Genomic DNA, 23723 nt, shown 5'->3' with positions numbered 1-23723 from the left:
GCCTGCTTGGTAATTCACCAATTTTAGGTTCTAACTGTTCGTGGGCTCGACCAAGAGACACTGTGGGAAAAGTTGGTATGTGACCGGGAGAAGAGAGATTCCTCAGTAATTATTAATATCAGTTCTATCCCCTTTTTTATGAAATGGATGGATTAGAGCAGTTTTCCAGTCCTCAGGTATTTTCTCAGTTTGCCAAATATGTCCTACTAATTGAGTGATCTCTTTTATAGTGTTAGGGCCAGCTGATTTTAGTAGTTCTGCTGTTATACCATGTTCTCTGGACGTTTCATTGTTTTAAAGTCTCTTAATTTGTTCAGTTTTTTTTTTTATTTCATCAGGTTCTTTAGAGTTAGCGTCGGTGTTATTAGTCTGCTGTGGTTGGAATTTATTTGCTGGCTCTCGACAGTTCAATAGTTTTTTAAATAAATAGCAAATACCTTACACTTTTCCTGGCTGTTAAGAGCCAAACTGCCATTTCCATTTTTGAAGCAAGGACTCTGAGGTTGGTAACCAGTTAGTTTGGTTTTGAATGTCTTATAAAAGCTTCTTGCATTGTTCTTTTGGAAGTCTTTTTTGATTTCTAAAAGTTGGGAATTTTTGTAGTTTCTTTTAGTCTCTCGGATTAATTTAGATGTTTCTTTTCTTACAGTTGGAAAGGTGTTGTATGTATCAGCAGTTTTGTTACTATTCCAAATTGTGACTGCCTCATGCCTAGACTTAACTGCTGTTTCACAATCCACATACCACCAAGTGTGTTTTTGTTTCTTTCAAAGTGGAATTAAATTATGTGCTGTTTTGATGAACTTTTCTTTTGGACTTTGCCAATTGTTGGATTGTTTTTTGTCCAGTTCGCTTGTTAGAGGTGGGGTAATTTTAGCAGTGTCAAATTTTAGGATAGCATTTTTTGTTTTGAACAGATTTCATGGTTGAAGTTTTACTTTTATTTGCATTAAATAATGGTCAGAATCAATATTGCCCCTTTCCTAATTTGGACATTTAAATTGTCTTTGTAGTTAGCAGATGAAACCACTACATGACCTATTTGAAATTCCCCAATAACCATGTGGGGTGCCTGCCAAGATTTTTGTTTAGAAGAGTTCTTTTTAAAATGTGTCAACATGATTTTGAGATTAAAATTTTTGCACAATTAGATGCATCTTTGGCCATTTTGGTTTTTCCATTTATGCGCAGGAAATCCACCCACCATTTTCTTACATTTTTTCTCTTTACCTCTTTGAGTTGCGACCATCATGCACTGGTGTTGCTGTTCGCAGTGTGGTCTATGCACTGGTGTTACTGTTCGCAGTGTGGTCTCAGCTCTCTGAGACTGCAGACGTGTGTGCAAGTTGCATTTATGTGAGTGTTTGTGTGTGCGTGTGTGTATGTATGTCTACTACTGACGAAGGCCTTAATGGCTGAAAGCTTTAATTGTGTGAATCTTTTTGTTGCGCCTATCGCGACTCAGCATCTTCGCTATATAGTGAGTAGCAACTTTCCTTCTCTGGTATTGTTACATTATAATTTTAACATGGTTTTACAGAATTTTCGAGATGATGCTTTCCAATGTTGCCCAAGTTTTTTTAGTGACAAGACCAAGGCTCGAATACAGTAAGCAAGTTAAGATGAATGAGGTTTGCAGTAGTTATGCAGAGATGGAGAGGCTTACACAGGACAAACTAGTATGGAGGGCTGCAGTACACCAGCCTAGAGGCTGAAGATGATGAGAACAATAACAAGAGGGTGGGAGGAGATGGGGAAGAGCCCTGCTTGTGGATTAAAAACTGGATTTACAGAAACAAAACATGATAAACAAGTATCACCCACTAGAAACTTTATGTTTATATTAATCTGTATGTGTTTGAAGAGGGACAGACTTTGGGTGATGAAAGAAATCATTCAGTTTTTCTGTTTCATGTGATTATACTGCAACAGTGACATCCAAATATGGACAGAAACTCACTTGCTTGCACTTAGTGGATTCTAGGGCCTTTCCTTCCAAATGTAAACAATGGTACAGCAACTGATAAAGGGCTACACACTATACCGCCAGTGGATTTCTCACAATAATAACTGTTAAGCTAGAAATAAGTGAAACTGAAAATGTAGCATTCAGTAAACGAAAACAGCACAGTCAACTTAGCTGGAAATTCAAAACCATATTGTCCAAGAAAAATAGTTAAGTGTTACAAACTCAACCATCTGACTGTCAATAGCACCTGATCTCAAATTTACAGAAAATATACATTCAAAATGGGACTCAGAAGCAAAGATTTTCATTGGGCCACAAATGTGATGAGTATAAATTTGAATTCTTCAGTCGAAAGCACCAGAAAAATATTTCACCAGTGGAATAATAAGGAAAAAAAAGAGATCAATATCATATTTCATTGATGTAAGTTCAAATTTACCTAAGTAGATTAAACTTACTTGGACTGAATTTCAGCATACGACATGTACAGTGGATCTTCTTGGAGAGCTCCAGTTCGTTCAGTCATGGCTCCTCGGCAGAAGGTTGTCACAAGTTGATTTAAAGGATCTGGTTTTCCTTCATCTTCCTGTTCATCACGCTTTTTCAGTTCAGCGTCCTCAAAGGATTGCTGCATTTCAAGGATACAACAAACTGTTAATTCATTCATTGCATTAAACAAGCCCTACCTAATGGGCAACTCTAAACCTAACATCTATGTTAATGAAACACATACAATCTAAAAAAAAAAGTTCTGTATATAAAGAAGACTTAAAGAAAATTCACACAAAGCATGGAATCTCACACATGTAGTCATTTTGCTCTCTATGATGGGAAGAGCATGGGTTAGAATTGTTTAACTTTTCTACTGCCCAGTTTTTGGAGTAAAATATCTGTCTGTGACCCTGTGTGTGAAATGAGAGTGTGATCCAAAGGCAGAATTGTTTTGTAAGTGTGCACATGACTATCACTGTGGCATGATTTTATCAGTGCATGTCGTTTAATGCTCTCTTTCTTCTTAGTAGATCATGTAACATTTGGTAAATTCAGCATCACAAATTATCATACAGAAAAGCGTGTGATTTGTATGGTATACCTAGATCGACCCAACAAAGTACAGTACAGGAAATACATCCAAACAAAACTGGGAGGATAACCACAAGTAAATGAGGTAGAAGAAAAAATGTTGAAGCAAGGTATCTTGAGGGTTGCACATTGGGGATTTCCTTTCATTAAACTGGATGATTTTTAGTGAAAAGCTATCTTGATAAAAGAGAAGATATTTTCTAACAAGAAGAATGTGCACATTTTTTCCTCAAGCAGCATTCAGAAGAGCTCCCCATTTGCCTAAGCAAAGTTATTAAAAGAGTTTATACAGGAGTGAATAACATGACAGTTAAATTATATTTCTCCAATATAAGCCAATGCTAGAAAATCTTCCGCCTAGCAACATAATTAACTACACTATGTGATCAAAAGTATATGGACACCCCCAAAAACATACACTTTTCAATTAGGTGCATTGTGCTGCCACCTACTGCCAGGTACTCCATATCAGCGACCTCAGTAAATCAGATATCGTGAGAGAGCAGAATGGGACACTGCGGAACTCACAGATTTCAAACATGGTCAGATGATTGGGTGTACGCGAGATTTCCACATTCCTAAACATCCCTAGGTCCACTGTTTCCGATGTGATAGTGAAGTGGAAATGTGAAGGGACACATAAAGCACAAAAGCGTACAGGCTGACCTCCTCTGTGGACTAACAAAGACCGCCAACAGTTGAAGAGGGTCGTAATGTGCAGACATCTATCCAGACCATCACACAGTAATTCCAAATTGAATCAGGATCCACTGCAAGTACTATGACAGTTAGGCAGGAGGTGAGAAAACATGGATTTCATGGTCAAGCAGCTGCTCATAAGCCACACATCACGCCAGTAAACGCCAAATGACACCTCGCTTGGTGTAAGGAGCATAAACATTGGACGATTGAACAGTGGTAAAACACTGTGTGGAGTGAATAATCATGGTACACAATGTGGCGATCTGATGGCAGGGTGTGGGTATGGCGAATGCCTGGTGAACGTCATCTGACAGTGTGTGTAGTGACAACAGGAAATTTTGGAGGCCATGGTGTTATGGTGTGGTTGCGTTTTTCATGGAGGGGCTTGCACTCCATGTTGTTCTGTGTGGCACTATCGCAGTACAGGCCTACATTGATGTTTTAAGCACCTTCTTGCTTCCCACTGTTGAAGAGCAATTCGAGGATGGCGACTGCACCTTTCAACATGATGGAGCACCTGTTCATAATGCACGGCCTGTGGCAGAGTGGTTACACGACGACAACATCTCTGTAACGGACTGGCCTGCACAGAGTCCTGACCTGAATCCTATAGAACACCTTTGGGGTGATCTGGAACGCCAACTTCATGCCAGGCCTCACCGACCAACACTGCAGTGCTCTGTGAAGAATGGGCTGCCATTCCCCAAGAAACCTTCCAGTACCTGATTGAACGTATGCCTGCGAGGGTGGAAGCTGTCATCAAGGCTAAGGGTGAGCCAACACCTTACTGAATTCCAGCATTACCGATGGAGGGTGCCATGAACTTGTAAGTCATTTTCAGCCAGGTGGCCAGATACATTTAATCACATAGAGTTTGAAGAAATCAACATGTCAGATGATCCAAGCAAGCAACAGACAATTACAAAACAAGGGACCAAGCATGCTGAAAAAGTGATGGATTCAACGAAATCTGTGTCTCAATAATGATGGCAACAAGTGCTGATGGTAAACTGCTTCCACCATAATGTGTCCTTTTTACATCTGAGTATTTGTGGCACAAGTGACAGGAAGGTCACCCAGGGGGAATCCCTTGCAATAGGAATAAAACTCGATGGTCTGATTTGCTGATATTTGAAGACTGGTTCTTTACAACTGCTTTCCTCTACTTGGAGAAGCAAAATGGACCAATAGTGATGATTGGGGACAACTTCCTCAGTCACGTCTCCTTACACATTACCAAAGAGTGTCAGTGGAACATATTTCATTCATTTTCCTTCCACCTAACAGCACCTACCTCCTCCAACTACTTCTTGTAAGCTTCTTCAGACCAATGAAAGCAGTGTGGAGAGCTGGATCAACTGAACGGAAGAACTACACTCGCGGGACCATTCCTGAGGATACTTTTCCATCTCTTCTGAAGCAAACACTGACTAAGATTCCAGCAAATTTACTGAAAACATAATGTGTGAATTTTGGGCAGCAGGCCTAATCCCATTTGGTCCAGATCATGTATTACAGAAATTGTCTGATAATGAGGGGGGCTGGCAAAGCTTCACAGAGACATGAACTTCCAGTTTCTAAGAAATGCTCAACGATATTTGTTATCCTCCAACTAAATCTGGTAGTTACTGCTACCACAAAGCAGACATTCCTCCTGGGAAATCAATGATGGGCCATGGCTTCCAGGATTATGAAAACACTGCAGAAACATGTGATAGTGCTTTGAGCAGTAGAGAAAGTGAAAATAACCCATTATCCAATGGAGTATTGCTGCTGATTATGAACACATATCTTGAAACAAGGAGCATATGAGGCAGTATGTTGGAATGGCAACAAATGTTGGTGCAAGGGAAGTATGTGTGAAATTCTTGCGCCCACACAGCAACAGTAGAAACGTATTTGTGTTTGCTGATCCGAGGCATACAGCTTCAGGATGGTAGGTCTGCAACTGTATAATATTGAGGAAAACTTGATAAATTTTTATTTTGTCCATCTCAGTTGTAAGAATATACAATTTATTGCTGCAGTGGTTACTTGTTTTGGGCTGACCCACCCATTTTCAAACGTCACACCTTGTTATTAATCATAACTAGTTTTACAACATGGTGCCAAAAGGTGTGAATAGCTTTGTACAAGTCAAACTGTGAGCAACAAATACTCTCATTGATAAGACAGCCTATTTGGCAACTGTTATACCTGAATGTCTCATAACAACTGCAGCAATAAATTGTATTTTCATGGAACTGAGATGGACAACATAAAAGATTATCAAATTTTCCTCGTATTTGTGTTTCCCAATGTCCTTGCTGAAGACACAATACAAAAAGAACAAGTTCTCTGAGTATGTACTACGCCAGTTGAGAAGAGGACATTTATTTTTAGAAAAGATGTGCTTTGACTCTAAAGCCATCGTAACTTAACGGCCAGTGTTTGAAACTTAATGCTGAATATTGAGTAAGTGAACTGATTTTGATCTTGTAGTATAATGTCTTTGTTTTGTTTCTGTTTTTAATATTTTGATTTATACCTTCAAAAATTTGCAATTTAATCTATAGAAAATAAAACCCAACCTTGAATATATAAAACCTTTAAATAAGTAAAATTTGTTATTTCAACTTTTATCACTTATTCGTTATTATGAACATCCTTGAAATGTGTTAAATGTCACTAAAATCAAATAAGAATAATGTAGAATTTTAAAAGAAAACATCAATTTATGTCCGAAATACTCCCATGTACTTTGTAACTGCAGACAGGGATTTAAATCCATGGGGTGATTTCGGACACTTCATTTATCAAGTTTTTGTATGTACAGCCTCCTCAGGGTTTGAGGGACTTCGTCATTCAATTATGTAACAAAATGGAACACCTACGGCTGTCCTTATGATACACCATCTTCATGCTTTAACTGACACTGAGGGGGTTAACTCACACCATATTGGCACTGATGGAATCAAGTATGTGATTTGAGTTAACCCCCTCAGGGTCAGTTAAAGCCTGGAGATGATGTACTGAAGTAACAAAACTGGTAGCCATGTAATAAGTAAAATCTTAAGAATGGCTGTAGGTGTTCCATTGTATTATGTAACTTCATTTATCTGTCTCAGGCAAGTATACGTACACACAAACTTTCTGTTTTTAGGATGTATTATTTGTCATACACTTCCATAACAAACAATGTAATCAACATAACCAATACAAGCTATGGTGCAAATAACCTCAAAATGGTCAGAAATTACCCCATTTGACAGTGCGCCGAGAAAGCCTACAGTCGAAAGGGTGTTACTTTACACAATAATCACTGTGGTAGTAAGAGATAATTCCTCTAATCAATTATTCAAAATGACAGTCACAATCACATTATTTATTTTGCCGCCAACCTGTTTCAACCTGCAATGGGGTCATCATCAGGGCATGGAGTTGTCACCCTGCCTGTGCATGGGAAGGGTGACGACTCCAGCGAGCATCCAAATGGTGTAAATTGCCCTGAAGATGACCCCGTCGCAGGTGGAAACCAGTTGGCGGAAAATAAATAATCCGATTGTGACTGTCATTTTGAAAAATTGATTATAAGTAAAACAATCGCTGTTATCTCCACACAACTATGTTGTCTAAGAAAATAATTCCTCTGTCACAATAACCCTTCTGTGGTCTGTGAGAAGCAATTATGCTACCATATTGCAGCCTCAAGGGCACATCTGACATAAGCAAGTTAACACTTTAAGTGCAGTTACTGTTATGTGTTAAAAAATAATTTACAAAAGTGAATTAGTATATCCAGAAAGGCACAACAGTTAAAATTAAAGAAAATGTGCAGTAAAAGCTACTCCACTGATAATTATAACCAGTAGTTACTTACAGTCAGATCTTCAATCATTATCTCCTGGCCAACATTCTCATCCTGCAGCCACAGATCGCAATAGGAACGCACATAGATGTTGATAGCTCTGTGCCTGTAATAATTTTTTTTCTTTACAGAAGTTGTGAAAAGAATAAAGACCAAATATAACTTTAAAAGTCATTGTGTGTACTAGAATTTATTCTCGTATGTTTTGAGAGACAGACATAAGAAATTTTGCTACTGTGGGAGTAGAAGAATGTTTATTCAGCACAGTGGAGCATCTTTACAATTTAAATACTTAGTACTAATGATTAACACAAAGCTTATACTTGTATGTTGTCATCACAAGTCTATAAATTCAGATTGTATTTCTTTTCATGCCTTTTCAACAAAAAGTACCACTTTTTTCCACATCTTTGGTGAGCAGAGAAGAGATTCCTCTTTTGCAGTGTTATCTTAACAGCTGTTTCTGTTGAAGGCATTATGACACAATTATTCTTAGAGGCAATGGGGAGACCAAAAAGTTACAAAAATTTCACTACATTATTACCATGGGATTTGCTCTGCCAGTATATTCGTATGTATCTTCAGAATATGTACACACACCTATATGAACTAACCCTCTCTCCCTTTTTTGTGTTTATTGCATACTACATTTTTATTATTTGCCTTTACTTCCCTACATGTTTGCTGTATGCAAGATATTAAAAAAACTGTTATATATTTTGAGAGGCACTAGCATGGACCAAAACAAGCCAAACATGTCCAGTAAACATGGGCACTAAAATGTTTACCTTAAGAGTTATGAGTGCTGGTTCCTCTTCACTACCGTGAAATGTATCTCTACTACTATAATCTCTTTCCCGTTACAGACCTACAATAATAATAAGTTATGTACGAGGGTGAGTCAAATGAAAACCTTAAATTTGTAATAACAAATTGAAGTTTCACGCCATTATCCTGTAAGTTGGTAAGCGTGCTACAAACAGCATGCAGAATGGCCTGTAGGTGGCAGCACAGTGCAGATGCACACATACCGCCGCATCAGTATAAAGATGGCCGCCCCACTTGTGACTTGCACCAGGGAAGAACAGCATTCTGTTATTCGGTTTTTGGGTAGTGAAGGTGTGAAACCTTTTGAAATTCATCGAAGAATGAAGGTTCAATAAGGTGATGCATATTTGTCACAGCAGCAAGTCTATGAATAGAGTAGAAAGTTCACAAATGGTGTGACTTCAGTGGAAGATGCTCCTTGTCCAGGACAGGCATAACGAGTTGTGACTCCACAGAACATTGCAGCAGTTGTAGCCATAGTGAAGGAAAACTGCCGAGTGACACTGAATGACATTGCAGCATGTTTACAGATTAGTCATGGGTCAGCACACCACACTGTGCATGATGTGCTCCAGTTTCACAAAGTGTCTGCAAGATGGGTGCCACGGCAGCTGACTCCTGAAGCAAGAGAATGATGTGTTGATGCTTGTGAAGAACTTCTTTGGCGCTTTGAACAAGAAGGTGATGGCTTCCTTGCAAGAATCGTAACTGGGGTCGAAACATGGGTTCACTTCCACCAACCAGAAACGAAGAGAGCGAACAAAGAATGGTGCCATTCCTCATCACCAAAACCAATGAAGTTTCAAACAGAACCATCATCAGGGAAGGTTATGCTGACTCTCTTTTGGGACAAAAGGCATCAATTTGGAGCAATAATTACATGCCTAGAGGGACCACTGTCACCAGTGCATCATACACAAATAAAACGGCACTATAGATCATATTGTTAAATTTGGAAAAGAATCATAATGTGCTCTAAAACCTTATTTATTAAATATGAAATAGACAAAATGAAAACCATATGCAGTGTTCTTAAAAGGGAGCTGGAAAAGAAATGTGAAAGAGAATCCAACACAGAAATAAGACATGATGTCAATATGGTTAAAGAAACTGATGAAGTTGCAAGTGTCTTTAACAATCACTTTCTAACAGTTGCTCAGAATACAGGCTATAAGAGCTCAGTCAAAGACACTATGAACCTTGTGAAAGGAACTGGATTGCGCAAAACAAGACAAATGCACAGAGCCCCTTTCAGTCAGTGAGGTGAAAAGGATCATCACAAAAATGCAAAATAAAAATACATCTGGCTTTGATAACATTGCCACAAGGGTACTTAAACATCATGATAGTGCTATTTGTGTGATACTTCATCATCTATTTAATGAATCCCTTCTACAAGGTATTGTTCCAGACAGACTGAAGTAGGTCATTGTGAAGTCACTATTCAAGAAAGGGGGCTGTTTCGAACTACCACTCTATCTCCCTTTTAACATTTTTCTCAAAAATTCTGGAGAAACTGATGCATGGGAGAATTGTTGAAGACCTGAACATCAAAAAGGCACTTACTCATTGTCATTTCAGCTTCCAAACAGGCCTATCAACTGATGACCCTATATTTTCCTTTACCAAAAATGTTTTAGAAGCACTTAACAATAGACTGGCATCTGATGGTATATTGAGATATAATAAAGCTTTCAACTGTGTGAACCATGAAATCCTCCTTATGGCTTAATTGATGCAGTACGGATATGTCTTAGATTGTACCTAACTGATAGAAAACAGAGGGTATCACAATCATGGAGATGATACAATAACTTCACCTCACTGGGGAACAGTAAATACAGGGCTGTTGCAAGATTCTGTATTGGGCCCTTTGTTCTTTCTTATTTTTATTATTACCTTCCACTATGTACAAAAGCTATCAGCAAATTTACTCTCTTTGCAGTTGAAACACCAGGCAACGATCTTTCAACAGCTGCCAATAATGTTTTCTCTGATCTCCAAAAATGGTTCAGTTTGAGAGGGTGCAGGCTTTTCTGCTATTTTATTGCTAAGAATTTCAATCAAAAAACTATTTCACTAATATGAAAATCCCATACTAACTTGATGTATAAATCAACACATGTAAACAGTTGTGTGTATGTGTGTGTGTGTGTGTGTGTGTGTGTGTGTGTGTGTGTGTGTGTGTGTGCATGTTCATTTATACGTCAAACTATAACGAAAAACATTTTGTTCAGGTGGTTGAATGTCAGAGTCTGAACAGAATGTCAGCTGCACATAAAGACAGAAGCTAATGACTAATCTCTTGTCTGACATATAGGCAATGTACAATAAATTCAGATTGTAGCCCCAAGTTGTTGGAATACTGACTTAATAGACACTAGTACTGAATCACGATTTAAGAAAATTTCACCTAGTCGGGAGTTCGGCGACTACTACAAAGGTGTGTGGTTTATTTGTAACACACACCTTGACTGAACTCTCGCAAGTTGCAATGGTCTAACTTTGAATGCTAAGAAAACCCACTACAATCAGTTTCATAGGTCTCAAAAGTTCAGGAGGACGTAAATTAAAATGCATTGATCAAAACGCACACCAGGTACAGTTAATGTATTAAACACTAGTATATGTAATATTTATTATTACAATTTTGTAGATGAATACTATAGCCTACCTTATCACTGAAATTTTTATGCTTAACTTAATAATGTACTTTTTAATAACTCTATAACTTACAATGTGGAATAACTGTAATTTACGATTTAATTATGTTATTCTTCGGTCCCACTGCAGTAAATGCCGAAGACTGCAACTATTGGCGTATTTGTTCCTGTATGCATGTTATGTTACAATTTGTAATTATTAGCATATTTAGTTACTGTCCACAAGTATGGTTACAATATTTTAATTTTTAATTAAAAAAAAGGACTCACTTCAATCCATGCAATTCTTCTGTTTACTGGAGCAACAGAGCAGAAATAAATAAATAAACACCGTAAACAAATGAGGACACATTCCTCTGTTACTGTCCACGAATACAGCATGCAGTTAGCACCTGTTGGTGTTCTCATCTCGTCGCGGTCTGTGTTCTGCCAGTGGTCTGCATCATCTTAACACGATATTTCAATGTTGCAACTCAAAATCTTCATAGACGTTCCCTGAGACAGTCTGCGTGGTTGACTGGGTCCAATCTTTATTCCTGGGCAGTGCCTGGAGTTACGTCTACTGTCTGCTCTGGATGGGGCATCCCCTCTTCAGTCCATGACCGCGAGGTATGCTTCCACACCATTGCAGGTATTCCCTTTTTGTTCACATCCACTGTGGCAGCCTCTTGTCACAGTGGCTGCATCATGGTGTTCCGTAATTGGGCCATGCCTGTGAGGTGCGTTTTCTGCAGTCTTGCACCACTGTAGGCATTCCCTATGCCATCTGTGCCACTATGGCTATCTCTTGCAGCATTTTCTGTCTCCTAGTGTTCCATATTCAGTACGCACCCACCACGTGCATTTCCATGCTGCTCCAGATCTTTTCTATTCCGTCTAAGTCCACTGCTGCTGTCTCCAATTGTGGTGGCTGCCTCCTGGTGTTCCATACTTGGTCGGCGACCACGAGGTGCATTCCCTGGTCTTGTGCTGCTGCAGGCACTCACTATGCTGTCCACACCCACTGAGGCTTCCTATTGTAGTGGTGTCAGTCTTCTGGTGTTCCATATTCAGTCCGCGCCCACAAGGTGCATTCCCTGTAATCTCACGCTGCTGCTGGAGTTCCATATTATGTCCACTCCCACTGCAGCATGCCTCTTGTGGTGGAGACTGCCATCTGGTGTCCTGTATTAGTTTTGCTCCTGTGAAGCACAATCCTTAAGGTTTCAGGTTTTTGATGTTGTTTCTGCAGTTTCTGAGGTTCATTACTGCAGCTAGGAATATGGAACACTGGAAGACTGACACCACCATGAGAGACAGCTGCAGATGGAACAAGGAATGCTTATAGTATTGTGAGACTGCAGAGAAGGCACCTCATGGTCACAGAATGAATACAAAATCCCATGATGCGGCAACTGCCGTGGTATACTGTCACAATAGGCACAGGTGGAATAGGGAACACTTGCAGCAGTGAGGAAGAGTACCTCACGGGCGCAGATCAAAGAGGGAACACTGGATCTGGAGCGGTTGGCAGACAGAACTCCAGGCACCACCCAGGCATAAATACAGAACCTGGCAAGCAAGGCTGCCAATCTAGGGAACATCTGTTGAAGACTTCAAGTTACAATATTGTAGTATTGTGTTGGGAAGATGCAGACCACAAGCAGAACACCAGATACCAATGAGAGAACAACAAATTGCTTGGAAAATCAAAGAGATTACAGCTGTTAGAAATTTAGTGTCATTAAGTTAAACCATATTCACAGTTATGAGTAAGTGCAGAGCATATATTTTGTAGGTAGTTATCGCAATGAAGAGCTTGCAGTAGAGGAGACTTATAAGTATTCATAGCTCTTAAGGAAAGCGCTTTAGAGTCCATGTTTACTGGACATTTTGTCTTGTTTTGGTCCATACTACCACCTCTCAAAATATGGAATTCTTTCTTTGATACCATGTATACTTCCAATACTGTGATAATTTTTCAAGGCTGCAATAATTTTATTGAAATATTAATCACCTTTATAGCTAGAATCTCTGTGTGCAGTAATTCCTTGTTATATAATTGATTTGTTAGGCAATCGGTAAAGAAAGGAAAATTAATGGTCCCATGTAGCAATCACAGTTTTCACAATGGCTGCAAAATATTGTGATTGTAAAAGAATCCATTGTACATTTTTAAGAGTCACCTTATATAATACAAGAAACAAGTTAGAATAATGACAATATTATGAAAAGGCAGATTGAAACTCATCATATGGCAGAGATATTGAGTCACAGACAGGCACATCAAAAAGACTGCTAAACAAGTGAACTTTTGGCCAAAAGGCCTTCTTCTAAAGTAGCAAAACACACAATTCACACAAGCACAACTCTCATACACACAACCACTGTCCACTTTAGAAGAAGGCCTTTTGGCTGAAAGCTCACTTGTTCGGCAGTCTTTTTGCTGTGCCTGTCTATGACTCAATGTCTTCAGTACATGGTGAGTAGCAATCTATCCTTTCCATAATATGGTCATTATTCCATCCTGGATTTTCCATTGTTCAGACATGTTTGAATAAGTACTCATTTTAACATTAGCTACCACAAATGAAGCCTCAATCCCAACAGTTGTGACAATACTATAATGAAAACACACACACACACACACACACACACACACACACACACACATACACACAGAGAGAGAGAGAGAGAGATAGAGAGAGAGAGAGAGAGAGAGTGTTGTATTGAGCAAGATAACATAAAGGTGATGGACTCGCATTCAGGAGTGGCCGCATTGAAATCTTTGTGTGAGTATCGAGATTTAAGTTTTTAATAGTTCTCCTAAATCTCTTTAAGTGAATATCTGGATGGTTCTTTTGAAAAGAGTATGACTGATTTCCTCCCCCATAACTGTCCAGTCTGAACTTGTGCTTTGTGTCTAATGACCTTGTTGGAAAATAAAGAAAGAAAGGAAGACAACAGAGTTGATTAATACATAATGGTTTTTAGAAATGGTCAGTTGTCAAATAGATGCATAAAACAGATGAGTCCTTTGTGGTAGAATTCTTTACCAATTGTGACGTGCAGAAGCTGTTTGTATCCGTGTAGAGGGTGGAGAAAATTTGATTTGATTTCTGAGGATTAATACTCATTCTCAATAACAGTCAAGATGGAGAGCAGAAGGACCTGGAGAGATGCTGAAGTTTATCCAAATGTTCATTAAGTTTTTCCAAAACAGATTGACCACTGCGCATCACACTGCCATCTCAGAAATTACATCCTTGTTACAGAATATCATCCGTACCTTAGGGCAAGCTTGTGAATCTCAGTAAGCCACATAATAATTGGATACACATGGTTCCAATGGAAACCACAAAACTGCAGCCCCCAGTATCACAAAGCTATCTCCTCATAGGAAATGTGCAAACTAATACGTATGTGTCCTTAGGATCTCACTGAATATAACTTCAACCTCTTGCAAAATAATTGCAGGAAGATTCAGTAGACAATACCGGATTTTTACAACCACTGCTGGTTCTCAGCAGCTCCTGAGTTGACTAACATGAGGGTCTTTCTAAAAGTAAAGAACATTTGTTTGTCCAGACATATTGATTCCAGATAATGCAAGAAAACTTTTTTACAAGAAATTTTGATATATTAGCTATTTTTCTATTTAGTTATCATTCAAATTTAAAGATCTTTTGTAGTGCTGTAGTTGTTGAATAGGAACTAATATCCTCATTGAGTTAGAAAGAAAAACAGACAGACTTCAATTTGGAGGTAATTCCGGGTTCTAAGGCAAAGGCAGATCTTCAAAAACTTCCCACATAAAATGCCATTGCGAATCCTCCTTCAAAGCAGCAGAATGTGGGCAAGCATTACTGTACAGAAGCGCAATGTCGCTGGACAAGAATCTATGTCATTTGTTTTGAAGGCACAGTGCAGTCTATGAAGGGCCTGACAGTAGGCTGCTGTACTTACAGTCTCTCCTCTAGGCAAAAAGTCAATAAGTAGGTTATACTTTTACCCCAGAACACTGTGGCCAGAACCTTTCTGCTACTCACAATTTGTTTGGCTTTTCTTGATTTTTTTGAGGATCATTCCATTGACTTTTGCTTCCTTTATGGACTTTTACGTGAAAATCAGATATCGTCACCAGTAACAATGTGGTTCAAAAACTGTTCACTATCCTTGTAATGCCAAATGAGAAAGGTCAGTGCAATTCCCGTTCATCATTTTTTGTGTTCATCTGTCAAAAGTCAAGGAACCCACCTGGCACACACTGTTCTATAGCCCAAATCACAACCAACAATTTGACAAGCAATCATGAAATTATATGAAAGCACAAACTGAGTCCATCAATAGCGAAATATCTAGCCTGTTGAATTTTTTCCTCAATCCTCTATCATTCGTCATCATGAATATACCTTTGTCTGCTATAAAACATGGTACACCATCTTCTAAATTGAAGCTTCACTCATCACATTTCTACAAACTTTGCTCATCTGCCTGTATATTTTGACAGGTCAGGCTTTTTTTGAAGTCAGAATCTGTTTTATACAACTAGCCTCACACTTTGTGGGATCACTAATTTTGTCATGCATTTTAAAACCACACTAACAAACAATAAACAACTGTTCCTGCTCCCTGTTAGTGTCATACTGATGTCAAAGATTAGGAAGGTCTTTGACAAGATGGCACAGATGGGGACAGAATTATGTGGCTTGTCAGATGAAAGCATTCTTCATTTTTAGAATGACCCTTGTCCATTTTTGGTGTATGTCAGAGGTTTGGAGCTCGCCATCTAACCATCAATGTATGGTATGTGGACATTCTGTCAGAGTCTTATTACAGTAGCAGATTAGTTGTGATGCTGATAGAGCTCTGACATAATTTGCATTTCAGCTACAGTTCTTTTTGAGAACCTTAGCGTTCAGCCAGATCAATGATGGTTGTTTTTTATCCTTTACTACTCTTCACTAATGATCCCGTATGAGAAATTGTTAATGTTGTAACATCCCTAGACACAGAGAAATGTAACAGGCTGCCTCTACTAGCATGCTTGTAGCACTCCTGATGTAAACTGTATTGATATCAACATCCCTCATGGATTACGCTTTAGACCTGTTCTGAATGGCCGACTGCTATCTACAAGGCTGTACAAGGAGCAATCTATGATCGTGGGACTCATAATCAGCATGTCGCCAATCTCTCCAATTGTTATTGCCAGTAAATGAATCCTGCTGATGCTGCTGCTTCTTTATTCAAGCAGTTCCTAATCTGGTCTCAAGAAAGTTGAAAAAGTACTGGGAATTGAACCCAGGTCCTTCCATGCCAAAGGCAGTGATGTTAACCGTTTAGCTACGGAAATGGTTTACTGTGTTAATACATTCAAATTTATTTATCCTTTTTCGTATATTATTTCATAAATTTATGAAAGTCGATACTGTTAAAACATAACCCAATGTTGCATAAAACTTCCAGGCTAATAGGCTGTGGTCAATGTATTTCTTCTCCAACAATGGGAGACATCTTCAGAGGTAAAGTGGCAAACTGCAACCAGAACTCAAGGGAGCACTGAACATACAGGCAGTTTAGAGGCCACCAAAGTCCACCACATGATGTTGGCTACAAGATTATCTCTGGTAAGGCCAACATCCTCAATTGAAAGTAATCAATTGTCATTCTTACATTGTAATGTTGACATCCAAATTTTATCTAATTTGACATCTTCCTCTTTTCTGTTAAAATTATTATGGTGTTTACAAACCTCAACACCTTCTCTAAAGAAAAGAGGAAAGTACTAAATTAGATAAAATTTGGATGGCAATGTTGCAACATAAGAACGATGATCAATTACTTTCAATCGAGAATGTTGGTGTTACTAGAGGGAGTCTCGCAGCTGACATCACGTGATGGACCGTGGTGCCCTGTACACTGCCCATACATTCAGCACTCCCTCGAGTTCTGTTTGCAGTTCTCTGCTTCACCTCTGAAGATGTCTCCTGCAGCTGGAGAGAAAACATTAGGACAAAGCTTTATATATATGGAACACAGCCTATTAGCTTGTAAGTTTATGTGACGTCGGTAACAGGTGTGAAAGCTTGCATTGTATGATAGCCCAATAGTTTTGCAGGCCAGTTGTTTCTGATCGTATTGTGATGTACTCAAAATTCTGATACAGAAAGTATAAACTTAATTTGTTTAAATTCACGTTTCAGACAGTAATATGGAATTCTTCATGAAAACCCATATTAAAAGGCAATATACTTCAAGTCTGCTCTAACAAACATGCCCCCCTTCATGCTCATTTTACAAAGATTATTCAATGTACAGAAGTGAAAAAATCTTTCACAATGTGAGCACTAATTAGCAGTTTTAGATAATTTGTAATTATTATGAAAAAAGAAGTAAAATAGGAATGAATGAATATTTCATCAATATATGTGCATTCTGTTGATGCTCTTCACATATATACAGCCAGATTTCATTGACCTGATGACACGATATTTCGACAGTCCAATTAGTCGCCATCTTCAGATGAGATTTCAGGTGCACAATCACGCTGGAATTGAAGTAACATCAGAGTAATCAATTGTCATTCTTACATTGTAATGTTGACATCCAAATTTTATCTAATTTTACATCTTCCTCTTTTCTGTTAAAATTATTATGGTGTTTACAAACCTCAACAGCTTCTCTAAAGAAAAGAGGAAAGTACTAAATTAGATAAAATTTGGATGGCAATGTTGCAACATAAGAACGATGATCAATTACTTTCAATCGAGAATGTTGGTGTTACTAGATGCCCTTTTATATCCAAGGAACAGAACACTGTGCATGCATGAGAAGGGAATTATTGAGGGAAATAAGAATCTTATAGTTCTTCCTGCTAATAATGAAAGTGCCACTGTTCTTCTCTCTCGTGAAGATTGTTTGGCAAAAATGACTTGTTTTTTGGAGGATTCTGCATATTGTAAACTACAGGATGATTCTACAGACCAGATAAAATGGATGATCATCTCATTTATTAAGAAGAGCTCCTTACCTGATGATACATTAAAAAACTTCATCCCAGGGTGACAGTATCACCCAGGTTGTATGGTTTCCCCAAGGTTCATAAACCTGCAACACACCTTCATCCAATCTTCAGCAGTTTTTCCACTTCTACTTATAATATATCCATATATCTTGCTTCTATTCTTAGACATCATGTGGACAAATGTGAACATCATACATCCAACTCAACCAATTTTATTCAACGTCTGAAGTCTCTATGCTTTGGAACATCTGACCTTCTAGTTAGTTTTTATATTGTTTCACTTTTTACTCAGGTACCTTTACAACAGTCCTTGGTGATAATTGGTCAGCTTTTGGATGATGAAACTACTGAAGTGTGTCGTTATGCATTGACATTGACATATTTTTTATTTAATGATACATTTTTTTAACAAACTGATTGTGTGGCTATGGGGAGTCTTCATTCGCCTGTTGCTGTGAATCTTCTCAAGGAATATTTTTAAGATATCACACTCAGGACTTCTTCTCTTAAACCCACATGGTTTTTGAGATACATGCATGATATTTTGATTGTTTGGATACATGGAATGGAAGCTCCTCATTGGCTTTTAGATCATTTTAACTGTCTTCATCCGAACTTCAAATTTATGATGGAAATAGAAAAAGATGGCAAATTATCTGTTTGGGATGTTTTAGTGTACAAAAAAAGAAAATGGGACTTTGGGACACAGTATATACTTAAACCTACACATTTGGACCACAGTCTCCATGCCACTAGTTGTCAACAACCACATCAATGCATGGGAGTTTTATGTACACTGGTCAAGAGTGCTCATGCTATTTTGGATTCTGATAATTTAATGGAGGAACTGTATTATCTTAAAGTTGTTTTCAACCAAAAAGGATATACAGGTCGTCAGATTGTTTGTGTTATCCAGTTTCGACCACCATGTGAATCAACAATGGACACTCATAATTCACTTGCTTTTTTACACTTTGTCGGGAGTATTTCTTCACAAACTTTAAGAATCCTCAGGAAACATGATATTGAGAATATCCTTTCATCTTTGACCAAAACTACATCCCTTCTTGGGTCTATTAAAGATGATTTGGCACTGAGGAAGCCTGGAGTATATAAATTTCCTGTCAATGCAGAAAGGCTTATACTGGATGGACTATTTGTATGGTTCATGACCAATTTGTGGAACATCATTGTCACACATGTTTGCTCCAGCCTGAAAAATCTGCCTTCACTGAACATTATCTCAATGAAGGGCATAATATGTTGTTTAAAGAGACACAAAATATTGTTCCCACTTCCCGTTACTGGGATTGTTTACTTAAGGAATCCATTGAAATATGTTTATCTGGTGACATTAGTAACAGAGATAAAGGTTTTCCTGTAAGCTGGCAATGAATTCTACACAACACTGGTGACTACTTTGAAGGACAGTAAGAGGTGCAAACGTGTAACTCTTTTGTATTGGTTGTGAATAAATAGTTGCCACATTTAATTTCCAACCCTCGTATTTTATTAGACATAAAACAACAATAGTCTGGTTTTTAACTGGCTGCATCTTAATTTCTGATTAATTGCTTTTGTTAGTTTCTACTGTGGCAGCACTGCAATTCTTCACTTCACAGAAGGCAGCCCTTCCACTTCTCTCACAAGCACAGCAGCCTGTTACCAGGGTATAAAAGAGCCACTGTGTCTGATGTTACCTGAGTTCTGGCATGACTGTGCACCTGCAATCTCACCTGAAAGTTACAACCAGTTGGACCATAGAAATATCATGTTATCATGTAACAAAATGTGGCTGCATACCCATGAAGAGCATCAACATTTACTACGCCAAGAAAATATCAGTGATCACTTACGTGCAATCTGTCAAAATTGTTACTATTTAAGATGTGGGCATCCTGCTGGGAAAAGAAGAGTATCTGGTTCCAGTGTGATTGCTGCTAACAGCTACTTTAGAAGAAATCATAAACTGTGAGATTTTTTTTTATTTTTATTGTTTTTATTTTTTTAAATGGAAGGGTTGCTTAATTCTGCCAGTCATTTTTTTAACAATTTGTGCAGTTGTGTAATCTTCTGGAGAATAATGCTTATAAAAATATTAGAAAGGAAGTAATGGAAATTTATCCAGCTATATGTGAATGCCTAAAACAGAATGGTAGCAAAACAATCAAATCTGTTGTTATGAGTGTAACAATGACATTGCCACAGAGTTTATTTTAAACAAGAATAAATAAACTAAATTATTACACTGTTCTTCATAACTAACTGAGGTCTGAATCAAATGAACTGTTATGGATTTTTTTAAATGTAGGTACCATCATAAAACAGCTCAGAGATGTGAGGGCCACATAATTTCCAACATGTGCTTCACCTACCCACAAAATTATCACTGTAAGCTCTAAGTTTCTGATAATGCTGTGTCTCTGCCAGATGAATATACAGCACTGGTCCCCGAGGGCAGCGCTAACAGGCAGTAACAGCACGGCATCTCACACAAAGTACAGTCATCCACCTACTAGATGACACACACATGAGAATTTACTTTCTGCTTCCACTACAAGACTTTCAAACAGGCCTTTATCCACCAATAGTTACAACTGCCATCAAAGAGCGTGCCGAAATCCAGAAATATTTTTCTGCGCCCTACAAATAGTTCACAGGATGACATTCATGGATCAAGCACACAATTTAAGTGATTGCATACTGACACTTGGCCGGTTCTCTTTGGTCCCATTTCCAGTCACCACTGAGTTATCACCCAGCGGTTGTCAGCACCAACAACATAGTTCTTTACAGATGCCTACAATATATCTGCAGAGCCGACTAGTCTAGTAATCAGACAGTTTACACCAAGTATCGAACATTCTTTACATGAATTTTAACTCTCAAAACTTCAACTAGACAGTTGGAAAACATACAATTTGTTGGGTTAAATTAGGTTCATCAGCACCATGCCTGGAAAGCAGAAGTTGAGCATCTATTTTGTGATGTTTATTTTAATAAATGATTACTGTTCTACTCATGTGTTCCTATAGTGATTCTGTTTTAGGGTTATTGCCCTGTGAAAGAGTGTGTGTAGCTAGTGCCAGCAGGCCACTTCCATTTAGCTACACATATCTGTGGCAGGGGGTTCACTCCCTGCTACTTTTATATTGGGCCCCTACCACAGGTGTACACAATAAATAACTTGATTGTATTTTTATTGTACTGAGAAACAATCAACATTTACTCTTCTCTATTAGACAATGGACAGATATAGGCCTGATAGTACTAGGCAGATCACTGGTTTGTAAGACTTCTACACAATGTACATTCAGATATATTGCATTTTCTATTGGGCCTGAGATTCTGTGTTCATCTGTTGTACCTTCTTTGATAAGGAAAGAAACAAAGCTAAAGAGGTGTTAAATGGAACAAAGTAATGCACATGTATTGCTGTACTTGCAGAGCACACAAATCAAACACAGATGTTGTCAGAGACAAAAGTCCTGCAATAAATTTTAGGAAAGAAGGCCCAAATACTGGCTCTGGAGCTGCTCAGACAAACATATGCCAATCAAGTCGATACTACATCAACTGTATACAGCTTACAGGAGACAAATGAAATCAGATGTAAGTTGCACTGGAAACATTTATTTGACAAGTGAAGGAGATGTGGCCATGAGTATCTGGGACTGAACTCACAAAGACTAGCAGCAGCAGACCTTCAGTTTCAACCTGTATGCAATACACAGAGGCAATATTATGGATTATTTGGTTGTTAATGATAACAGTCTCTAGTTTACTGCAACAATGCCACAAGAAATTACTAAATGCATTTAAATTGCATATACTTATATAAAAGTATGGTACAAATTGAATCTTTGTGAAAATTGATTGGTACCAATGTAACACATTCAAACTTCATTACATGGTTATTGTTTGAGAAAAAGTCCATCATCTATGATAATTTTATCATGATGACATTTTACTAAAAAGTCACTGGACTCGCATTCAGAAGGATGACGGTTCAAACCTGTCTCCGGCCATCCTGATTTAGGTTTTCCAAGATTTCCCTAAATTGTTTCAGGCAAATGCCGGGATGGTTCCTTTGAAAGGGCATGGCCGGTTTCCTTCCCCATCCTTCCCTAATTCCGAGCTTGTGCTCTGTCTCTAATTACCTCGTTGTCGATGACATTAAACACTAATCTCCGCCCTCCCCCCCCTCCTCCTCCTACTACTAAAAGGTATCTATAACAAACATTTGGTATTTTTAAAAGTAACAGCATTCTTTCAAACTTACTGATGGTAGCATGGATAGCAGTGAGAATACAGTGATAACTAACTATTAGTGCAGTGTACAGATTAAATTTTTTATGATTTGTTCATAGTTTTTTAATGTGTACTTCAACTTCTTCTATACCCCTGAACATTCCCCTTCTTGATACGGTTTATTGAACATGATGAATGAAATGTATACTGCCAAAGGACTCTATTCCAAATGGCAATTGTGCTTATGTTATTTGCATTGCAATGTCCATGGAAAATTTCGAGACTCTCCACATAATATAACAGATAAACATAATTTTGGTGGGAAATGTCTGGCTTTCACTTTATTACAGTGGTTACTAATTGCTTGGTAAGCTAATAAATCTACAGAGAATTAACACAAAGTCCAATTTTTTTCTCTCATGGCAACGATCTTCAACCAATAATCTATCATTTATGCTTGGATGTGTCTGTTAGTACAATATTTCTCACAAAAAGCACAGGTCTGTTTTGATGTCCCTGTTCAGCATACAGTTTTCACTTTTATAAAAGACTTATCTCAGTGCAACATCACTGAGAAGTGGTAAATTTCATTCCGTAATCAATCATTGGCATGTATCTTTGTAAGTGCTAAAGATGCTGATTCCACAGGGTTAATGACACAGTTTCTGTGGAATTTTGAAAGGCGAGAGGGGAAAAATATCAGACTGGAACTTTTTATTATTCTTTGAAGTCAATGGGTAGAGCATTGCACATTCCAAACTGAACTGATCTTCTTGACAAGCAACAAGAATCATTTAAAGAAATGCTACCATTTAGAAATAAGGGTATCTTTCAGCTAAGAAAAGATATAAAAGACATAACTTCCCCAATTAGTCCTTGACTATGTCCACTTCCTCCATCCTTTCACCAAATGAAAAAACTCTTGGTTCTGAAAGCAAGGCTCTCTGTGAACTAATCTGCTGAAGAGGGAGTTCATTACATATACAAAAATCACTGTAAAGGTGTATGCTATGTAGATATTAAATAACCAGGCAGTGTAATTTTATGTAATTGCTACATTCTACATTACTAACCATGCAATTGCAGTTATGCATTCATTAAGCACTAAAATAAATGTTGCACAGTGTAAAGTCTGAAAGCTGAACTTCATAAAATATAAAATAAATTTTCCACTCTGCAGCGTAATATAGGCTTACAGAAACTTTCTTGCACATTAAAAATGTGTGTCAGAATTGGGATTTGAACACAGACCTTATTTTACAAACAGTGCTCTCAGCAGCAGTCCTTTGTGGACTTTGGAGAGCATAACAGGTAGTGGCAGGTTGAAGTTTTGAGATGAATCATGAGGCTGCCTTGCATAGTTCTTACTGTAAG

General features: G+C 38.1%; 1 protein-coding gene across 1 annotated transcript in view; it reads right to left on the bottom strand.

Moving 5' to 3' along the window:
* Positions 1-23723, bottom strand: part of LOC126458188 (ryanodine receptor) — a 740760-nt gene that overhangs the window by 111679 nt on the left and 605358 nt on the right. The window contains exons 77-78 of the mRNA XM_050095064.1: positions 7614-7707; positions 2428-2597 (exon numbers count right to left, since the gene is read on the bottom strand). Coding sequence (XP_049951021.1) covers positions 2428-2597; positions 7614-7707 — 264 coding nt within the window. The remainder of the gene's footprint in view (positions 1-2427; positions 2598-7613; positions 7708-23723) is intronic.

The sequence above is a fragment of the Schistocerca serialis genome, chromosome 2 (assembly GCF_023864345.2).
Source record: "Schistocerca serialis cubense isolate TAMUIC-IGC-003099 chromosome 2, iqSchSeri2.2, whole genome shotgun sequence".
Classification (NCBI taxonomy): Eukaryota; Metazoa; Arthropoda; class Insecta; order Orthoptera; family Acrididae; genus Schistocerca; species Schistocerca serialis.
This window is presented reverse-complemented; position numbering and strand designations above follow the sequence as displayed.